At 66.7% G+C, this 8,348-nt stretch overlaps 4 protein-coding genes across 4 annotated transcripts; 2 read left to right on the forward strand and 2 right to left on the reverse strand.

Moving 5' to 3' along the window:
* The first annotated feature begins 19 nt into the window (after positions 1-19).
* LOC130587144 (EGF-containing fibulin-like extracellular matrix protein 2) lies at positions 20-3,678 on the forward strand. Its single transcript, XM_057388109.1, has 8 exons — positions 20-349; positions 719-838; positions 1,077-1,193; positions 1,341-1,460; positions 1,687-1,800; positions 2,201-2,333; positions 2,560-2,743; positions 3,087-3,678. The coding sequence occupies exons 1-8, from the start codon at positions 34-36 to the stop codon at positions 3,312-3,314; spliced, it is 1,332 nt and encodes a 443-aa protein (XP_057244092.1). The 5' UTR covers positions 20-33; the 3' UTR covers positions 3,315-3,678.
* A 79-nt stretch (positions 3,679-3,757) lies between these two features.
* ZFPL1 (zinc finger protein like 1) lies at positions 3,758-6,373 on the reverse strand. Its single transcript, XM_057388110.1, has 7 exons — positions 6,272-6,373; positions 6,074-6,185; positions 5,379-5,572; positions 5,221-5,284; positions 4,640-4,729; positions 4,363-4,471; positions 3,758-4,048 (listed from the first exon to the last, which is right to left on the reverse strand). The coding sequence occupies exons 1-7, from the start codon at positions 6,371-6,373 to the stop codon at positions 3,880-3,882; spliced, it is 840 nt and encodes a 279-aa protein (XP_057244093.1). The 3' UTR covers positions 3,758-3,879.
* On the forward strand, positions 6,372-7,895 carry LOC130587146 (uncharacterized). Its single transcript, XM_057388112.1, has 2 exons — positions 6,372-7,316; positions 7,769-7,895. The coding sequence occupies exon 1, from the start codon at positions 6,372-6,374 to the stop codon at positions 7,239-7,241; it is 870 nt and encodes a 289-aa protein (XP_057244095.1). The 3' UTR covers positions 7,242-7,316; positions 7,769-7,895.
* LOC130587147 (basic proline-rich protein-like) lies at positions 7,389-8,342 on the reverse strand. The gene is made up of 4 exons (XM_057388113.1): positions 7,981-8,342; positions 7,751-7,874; positions 7,566-7,640; positions 7,389-7,522 (listed from the first exon to the last, which is right to left on the reverse strand). Exons 1-4 carry the CDS (start codon positions 8,275-8,277, stop codon positions 7,389-7,391), a joined length of 630 nt encoding a protein of 209 aa, XP_057244096.1. The 5' UTR covers positions 8,278-8,342.
* Between the last annotated feature and the right edge of the window lie 6 nt (positions 8,343-8,348).

An 8,348-nucleotide genomic window follows, 5' to 3' on the forward strand; every position in this document is an offset into this window, starting at 1 on the left:
TGTTTTGGGGTGGGGAGTACGGGGTCCTCTCTCATGTTATTTTGGGGGTTCCGTGGGTCCCGGAGGTGTTTTGGGGGGGTCCCGTCTCACTGTCCTTCCCCGTGTGGTGCCCCAGACGTGGACGAGTGCGCGGGGGAGGGGCCGCCCCCGTGCCGGGGCTCCATGAAGTGCCTGAACCATTTTGGGGGGTACCTGTGCCTGCCCCGCTCGGCCGCGCTGCTCAGCCCCGGCCTCGGCCCCGCCCCGGCCCCGCCCCCTCCGCACGCCCCGCCCCTGTCCCGCCCGGCCCCGCCCCCCGATGGCCGCTGCCCTCCCGGGTTCGGTCCCGCCCCCGACGGCACCTGCGCAGGTGAGCGAGGGGCGAGGGGTTTGGGATGGGCGGGGCGGCGGACCGGACCGCGAGGAGGGGCGTGGTTATAAAATGGAAATTGGAGGCGGGGCTGTGGAAAGGGGCGGGATCAAGCGTGTAGTGAGAGTGGCCAAGGGACGGAACCTGGACGGTGTGGGTTGTGTGTATGTGGACGGGGCTCAGGTGCTTCAGGGCGGGTTTAGGGCGTGGTCTGGGAGGGTGGGGCCGCCCCAGGGGCGTTTCTCGGCAGTGGGGTGGGGGCGCTAATTTCGGGGGCGGGGTCCCTGCAGGGGTACGGAGGTGCCCCCGCRATGGACGGTCAGTCGGGAGGGGTTCCTGGTGGTTTTCCCCATCCTGTGTCGCCCCCAGACGTGGACGAGTGCGCGGGGCCCCCCCCGTGCCGGCCCAGCCAGGACTGCATCAACCTCCCGGGGGGCTTCGAGTGCCGCTGCCCCCCCGGCTACCGTCACCGGCACACCGAGTGCGTGGGTCAGTACCGGGGGGTCCGGGGAAGGGTTGCGGTTTACGAGAATGGGGGGAGGATTTGGGGCTAGCCCCCCCCCCCGTGGGGGGGGCTTTAGGGGAAATAACGGGGGGATTTGGGGGTCTATGGCAGGATTTTTTGGCATTTGGGGTAAAGAGGGCTGTGGAGCTCTATGGGGTAGATCTGGAGCTCAAGGGGATTTATGGGTTGTTTTGGGGTATTTTTGGGTGCTTCTGGTGCAAGATGAGGACGAGTGCCAGTTCCGCTGGTGCCAGCACAGCTGCGCCAACTCCCCCGGAGCCTTCGCTTGTCGCTGCCACGCCGGGTTCAGCCTCGGCCCGGACGGCCGCTCCTGCCTCGGTCAGAGCCCCCCCAAACCACTCTGATCCCGCGGGGCACCCCTCGGTGTGGAGCGGGAAGGCTTCCCTTGCTCTCATGGGGCCCTGGAGGGTCGAGGGGATGTGACACTCCCCGAGACCCTTCCCGAAGCCCCTCCTGCGCCCCCAGACGTGGACGAGTGCTCCATGGGCGCCCGGTGCTCCCAGCGCTGCCTGAACACCTTCGGCTCCTTCCGCTGCCGCTGCCGCCCCGGCTTCGTGCTGGGCGCCGACGGGCACGAGTGCCACGGTGAGGGCCGCCCCCGGGACACGCCCATCCCGCTGGAGGGACACGCCCATCCCGCTGGAGGGACACGCCCATCCCGCTGGAGGGACACGCCCACCCGCTGGAGGGACACGCCCACCCGCTGCAGACACGCCCACAGAGGGTCTGCCTCCCCCGGCTGACGGTGGGGTCTCACTGCGGGGTCTCACGGGGGTCTCTCTGTCCCCCCTGCCCTCTGGGGGTCTCCCAGATGTGGACGAGTGCCAGGGGAATGTCCCATGCCAGCACCGCTGCCAGAACCTCCCCGGGGGCTTCAGCTGCCTCTGCCCCCCCGGGTACAGCGAGCAGGACGGGCTCTGCCGCGGTACGAGGGGCCGGGGAAGGCGCTGGGGGGCTTGAGGGGCGGTTTGGGGGTTGTGGGGTGGTTTGAGGAGCGCTGGGGAGGAGGAGCTGTGGGGCTGAGGAGTGCTGAGGAGTGGGGCGTTGTGGGGCTATGGGGTGTTTTCGGGTGCTTTGGAGGGGCTGTGGGGAGGTTTACGGGGTGTCTGTGGAGTACTTTGGGGGCTGAGGGGACTGCAGGCCAGCACGGGAGCCCTTGGTGCTGGCTAGGGGGACTTTGGGGGCCGTGTGGAGGCTGGAGGAGCTCTGGGGATGATTTGGGGGGCTCTGGGGGATTTTGGGCTCTGCTGTGAGTGGGGGGGGGAGGCTGTGAGCCACTGGGGGGGCTCAGCCTCCCCAAAAACTCCTCCCCCCTTCCCCTCCAGACCAGGACGAGTGCACCGAGGGCTCCCACGGCTGTGGGGGGGCCCAGAGCTGCCTTAACACTTTTGGGGGGCATCTCTGTGTCCCCCGCCAGCTCTGCCGGGGACCMTACACCCCGCACTCCCGCAGCAACGGGTATGGACTCCCCCCGTGCACCCCAAAATCCCAGGGAGAGGACCCGACCCCTGTGCAGACTACCAAAATCTGGGGCAGGCTCCTCCTTACCCCCATCAGGTCACCCCTGGGGGGATCCCTGTAACCCCACTGGGGGACCCTCAAGATCTGAGGGGAGTTCTTGGGGGCCCGGGGGGCGTTTCCCAGATGGGGACACCCCACTCGATGCCCCTTTCTTGGCCCCCAGGACCTGCGTGTGCCCCAGGGCGGTCCCTGGCTGCGCCCCCCGCCCCCATTGGCTCCTCCATCGTTTCCTGACCATTCCCGAAATTTCCGATGTTCCCACTGGGATTTTCCAGCTCCAGCACCCCCCGGGGGACCCCCRAAGGCTGCGGCTGCGGGGGGGGCCCCCCGGCACCTTCCGCCTGCGGGTACCGAGGACCAGGGAGGGGTGGAGGTGGAGGGGCTGCAGTGGGGCTCAACAGAAATTTTGGGGCTCGGAGGCATTCAGGGCGTGGCTAAAGGGTAATTTGGAGTGTCTGGGGCAGTTTTGAGGCATTCTGAGGTATTTTTGGGGGGTCTAGAGGGCAGTGGGGGAATGTTAAGGGGGATTATGGGATCTGTTGGGTTGTTTGGGGCCAGGGGGTGGTGTGTGGTCTCTGCGGTGCCTCTTGTTGTTTTGGGGAGGTGTTTACGGCACTTTGGGGGGGTTCAGTGGGAATTTGGGTGTTCCGGGGGGTGGTGTTGGGATCTGTGACTCCGCCCCCTCTGCAGGTGCTGACCAATCACAGCTCGCTGCTGGAACTCGCCCGCCCCTTGGCGGGGCCGCAGCAGCTGCTGCTGGAGGTGGAGCTGCTGCCGCTGGGGCCCCGCCCTCCACCCTCTGCCCCTCCCACACCCGCCGAGACCCCGCCCCCCAGCCCCTGGGACCCGCCCCCGCCGGGTGGGCGCAGCCTGGCCTTACTCCGCCTCCACCTGTCAGTGGGGGCCCACCCATTCTAGGGCCGCGGACACCCCCAGACTTCCGTGGGACCGACAAAAACTCCAGCAGGAGCCCCCCAAGCCCTCCCAATACCCTCAACCGTGCCCTGGGCCCTCCAAACCCACTCCGAACCCTCCAAAACTCTCTCAGGATCCTCAGTTTCCCCCTGTGTCTTTACAACAGTTCCCAGAAACCCCTGAAAAAACCCCTCCCCCAAGCCCCTCTGGGACCACCCCAAAACCTCCTTGGGACAACCCTCACCCCACGTGGGACCTCAAAATTTCCCCCCTGGGAACCCCCAAACAATCCCCAGGACTCCCCAAAGAGCCCCTGGGACCTCCAATTTGGGGGCAAAGAATGAACTTGTTGGTGCTGATCAGTTCAGAGTGGTGGGAACTGGGATGGATTGTGAAGGACTGGGAAGCTTTTGAGGGCATTGGGGACACTGGGAGGGAACTGGCAAGAACTGGTACCCCCAAGAATCGCGTGGACACTTCCACCTCTCTCTCCAAAAKGAGGCGCCATTTATTTGCCACGCCCCATGGAGCCCACGCCCCCCGCCAGGCTCCGCCCTTTGGGGCGTGGTCAGTGCCCCACCCGCACGTGGGGGTTGTTGAGCGGCTCGAGGGCGGGGTCGGTGTCGGCCCCGCCCCTKCCCAGGCTGCCCAATAGCAGCAGCAGCAGCGCGAAGGCCGCGGCCCCGCCCAGGCACAGCGCCAGCAGGGGGCGCCGCGGGACCCCGCGTATGCGGCACCTGCGGGGGGAGGGGTGAGAGGGGAGACCTCCAGTGACCCCCAAAGKGACMCCCAAAGGGACCCCGAGTGACCCCCTAAGCTCCCCCCGGGCCCCCAAACATGACCCCCCAYCACCTTGACCCCAAGTGACCTCCCCAAAGTGCCCCGCAGGGTCCCCCACAAAATGGTCCCCACAAAGTGACCCCGAGTGAGCCCCCAAAGTGTCCCCTGTGTCCCCCAACTGACTGCCAAAAGAGACCCCCTCCGAAGGACTCCCAAAATGCCCCCCCGACACCCAAATTTCCCCCAGTGTCCCCCCGGTCCCACACCGCACCTGAACTTGGGGGGCATCCATGCCAGGGGCCGGCGCCGGTATTTGTCCTCGTCCCGGTCGGGGGGGCTCCAGGTCTCGCGCCCCCCCAGGGGCTTGCGAGGGGCGGAGCCTGCGGGAGGGGAGCACAGGGACCCTGAAACTCCACTCTGCCCCATGGTGGGGTCCCCAAGCCCCCAGCTCCATAATGCTGCCCCCCCAAGGCTCTCCAGCCCTATGAGGACACCCCAAATCCCATCCCCTCTCCTGGGAGGGGCGGGTCTTTTCCTCCCAGACTCACCTGGGTGCAGGGTTGGGGTCTCCCCGCCCATGTGGACGACGGCGTGGGGTTGGGGAGGACTCGGGGGGGGCTCCGGGGGGGTGATGGGAGCTGTGGGGACAGAACTGGGGGTTGGGGGGGCCCTGGGGTGCTCGAGGTGGGTTGGGGTGTCCCCAGGGCAGGACTTAGGGTGTCTCAAGGGTTTGGGGTGTGGCAGAATAGATTTGGGGGGGGGTTTAGGGGTCCCAGGGAGATTTGAGTGTCTCAGATGGGGCTCAAGTGAGTGCTGGGGCTCCAGGGTGGATTTTGGGGGTYCTGGAAGGGTTTTTGGGGGGCCCCCCCAGGGTCAGGGTTCCCAGGGGAAGTCTCAGTTGGGCTATGGAGTCCTAGGGGATGTTTTAGGGTGTCCTGGGAAGGGTTTGAGGGTCCCAGGAGGTTTAAAGTGTCCTGGGAGAGTTTTTGCAAGTTCCAGGAAGGTTTCTAGGAGCCCTGAGGTGGTTCAGGTTCCTGGATAGAAGATGGAAGGGGTCCGGAGGGGGTTAGGGAGGTCCCAGGTATGTTTTTGGGGGCCCTGTGGGTGTTTTTGGGGGGTCACTCCGCACCATCCCAGCCCCCGTCTGGCTCCTGGGTGGTCTCAGGCTCTGGCGGCTCCTCCAAATCCTCGATCTAGAGTGAGTTTGGGGTATTTTAGGGCATTTTAGGGTATTTCAGGGCATTTTGGGGCACTTTAGGGTGTWTTTAGGGTATTTTGGGTACTCACCAGTGGCAGCCCCAGCCCGGGCCGCGCCCAGGGCGCCGTCCGGAGCCGTGCCCGGAGTGCCTCGGCCACAGGGCCCTCCAGGTTGGGGGGGGGGAACAGGGGTCCCCCGCACTGGGGGCAGCGGTGCCCGGCGGGGGCTGTGCGGGGGGGCAGCGCCCGAGCCCACCCCGCCAGGCACGGCCAGTGGAACACATCTGGGGGGGGCATGGGTGGTTAATGGGACCCCAAAACCCACCAGCGAGGGTCCCGGGAGACATCTTGGGGTCCCAGGGGATTCTCCAGGGTGGGTTTGGGGGGCCCAGAGGGAGGCACTGGGTGGTTTGGAGGTGCCTGGGGATGTCCCAAACACCCTCCACCCCGTCTGCCAACGCCCCCCAGCTCCCTTCTGACCCCGCAAAAGCCATTTTATACCCCACCAGTCCTCCTAAAACTCACTGTTAAGGCTCCCCAATCCCCCCACACCACCCCAAAGTCCATTTCGAGCCCCCCCCAACTTCCCACTCAAAGGCAGTGTCTGGGTCCCCTACCTCCCTTAAAACCACTTCAGTGGTGCCAGGACTGAGTTTCAAATTTCCCCTGTCCCCCAAAAGTCTCTTTTAAGCACCCCCGGCTCCCCGGCAAGTTCATTTCACGCCCTCCGAACGCCCTCAAGCGCGGTTCAGGGATCCCCCCCAGCCCCCGGTGCCCCCTCCCACCGTAACAGACGAGCCGCACGGTCTCACGCTCGCCCAGGGGGGCTTCGCAGAGGGGGCACTGGGGGCTGTAATCGCTGTCCTGCAGCCACTGCAGGTACGACCTCACGATGCACTGCGAGGGCAAGGGGGTTCAGGGGTTATCGAGGGTCCCCGGGGGAGTTTTGGGGACCCCCAGCCTTCAGCGGAGCCCCGGCGGACCTTGGGGTGGGCGCTGACCAGGCAGCTCTCGCAGACGTTCACGCGGTGCTCGAAGCAGAACAGCGTCGTCACCCGGCGCTTGGGACACTTGCACAGGCCCATGGCGGGGCTGGAGGGGCGCCGAGGGGGCCATGGAGGGGAAGGAAGAATCCCCCCAAAAATCCCGGGGGGTGGGACCTCCTCCCGTGGCCCCGAAGTGAAGGGGACGCTTCCCACCCTCCCCGGGCTGGGAGTKGGGAGGACCCCACAGATGCCCTCCGCAACATACGTAGGGATTTGGGATCCCCCCTCCCYCTCAAAATACTCCTGGGAGACCTACCACGGGAACCCCTGGAATTTGGGTGGCCTCAGGGGTCCTGGGTCCCCCTCCTTGCCCCGAGAAGATCCAGGACCCCCTTGGCCCTCCTCAGAAGAAGCTTCCGAAGTCCGGGACCCCCTGGCCTCTCCTCAAGATCCCCTGGACACTCAGCGGGACCACCTGGGTCCGCCCCSAGCTCCTGGGAGCCCCAAGCCCCCGCCAGACTTCCCCTCCAGCTCCTCAGGACCCCACTTCGTCCCCTGTCCTAAACGAGCCCCCGGTGTCCACGGCCACTCCGGACTCCCCAGGAAACCTCCGGGACTCCCCAGAAGCCACCAAGCACCCAAAAGACGCCAACGGGACACACCGAAACGCGCAGCCAGGACTCCCCCGGACCCCYCGAGACCCTCCAGGATCCCCTCTGGACGCCCTCGGAGCCCCCGCAGAGCCAAAATCCTGCCCCGAAATCCTGCCCCAGCCCCCCGCCGCCCCCCACTCACACGTTCCTATGGCGACGCGCTGCCCCGCTGGCGCTTCCGGGTGCGTCTCCTCTTGATTGCGTCTCTTCCCGCCGATCTCCCCGGAAGTGCGGCCCATTCCGACACAGCCGCCACACCCAAGATGGCGGCCGGGTCACCGCCCACCGCGTTCCCGCGCGGCGCGGAGCGATGACGTCACAGCCGTCTGTTCGAATGGCCATGGCGGGAGTCCGCGGCGGCCGCCGTTCGGCGGGGGCGACCCCGAGGGGTGAGGAGGGGTCTGGGGGTGTCCGGGAGAGTCCTGGGGGCTTGGGGTCTGGGGAAGCTCCTGTGGGAGGGTTCATGGGCGGCATTTGGAGCTGCGGTGGTCCTGGGGGGCGTCTATGGAAGAGCTGTGGGGAGGGGGCGGGGCTGTGGGTCTGGGGGCGGGGTCTGAGCGGGCCTGCTGGGGGGCTCCATTGTGGCCGGGTGCGTCTAGGAGGGGACCGGGGGGGTTCCAGGGGATCCCGGCTGGGGCCGCATGTGTTCGTGGCGTGGGGTGGCCTGGAAGGGCTGTGTGGGGGGCCGTGGGGTGGGCGCGTCCGTTTTGGGGCTGTGGGGAGGATTTGTGGTGTCCCTGGCGGATTTCTGGGATAACTGCGGAGGTTTCTGAGGCCATGCAAGAGTCGGGAGGAGTCCCGGGGGGCTGTTGGAGGTCAGGACCCCCATCTCCTCCTACAGTGACGCGACGCAGCTCCAAGCGCTTGGTGGTCTCAGCCCCCCGGGGGGGCCCCCCCTGGGCAGTGCCGTCCCGCAGCCCTCTGGGCAGCCCCGTGAGTGGGGGTCTCTGCAGGAGATTCGGGGAGCTTGGGGGTGGTTCAGGGGGTCGGGGGCTCACCGAGGGGTTTGGGGACGGTCCCAGGGGGTTTTGGAGGTGGTCAGAGGTTGAAGGCTCTCAGGAGCTTAAAGGGTTCCAGGAGCTCGGGGGAGGTTCCGGGGGCTGTCGGGTGTTGCACAGGGTTTTGAGGGGGTCCTGAGGAGTGTTCCAGGACCCCCAGGGTTTCGGGGGTCTCGGAGTTGTGGGGGCAACAGGAGCACTGGGGAGAGTTCTCAGTTTTGGGGTTCACAGACCCCTCCCCCGCAGGATCTTGACCAACCCCGAAGGAGCGCTCGGGTGAGTTGGGGAAGGGAGAGGAGGCTGGTGGGGAGAGGGGGTCCCTTATAATCTGGGGATCCCTCTGCCCTCCCATCTCCCAAATTCTCACACCCCCAACTCTCTCCAACAGCTCCAGAGCCAGAAGGAGAACGACCCCTCTCCCCC

The sequence above is a fragment of the Malurus melanocephalus genome, unplaced genomic scaffold (assembly GCF_030028575.1).
Source record: "Malurus melanocephalus ecotype Western Australia unplaced genomic scaffold, MMel_1.1 scaffold_1578, whole genome shotgun sequence".
NCBI lineage: Eukaryota > Metazoa > Chordata > Aves > Passeriformes > Maluridae > Malurus > Malurus melanocephalus.

Excerpts from the sequence above, each read along its gene's own strand:
- LOC130587147 (XM_057388113.1), bottom strand. The coding sequence starts at position 8,277 with ATGGGAGGGCAGAGGGATCCCCAGATTATAAGGGACCCCCTCTCCCCA. Across the intron at positions 7,875-7,980 it reads AACCCTTTAAGCTCCTGAGA|AGACCCCCACTCACGGGGCT; the intron begins GCCTTCAACCTC and ends AATCTCCTGCAG. Across the intron at positions 7,641-7,750 it reads CACTGTAGGAGGAGATGGGG|CCCCAAAACGGACGCGCCCA; the intron begins GTCCTGACCTCC and ends TCCTCCCCACAG.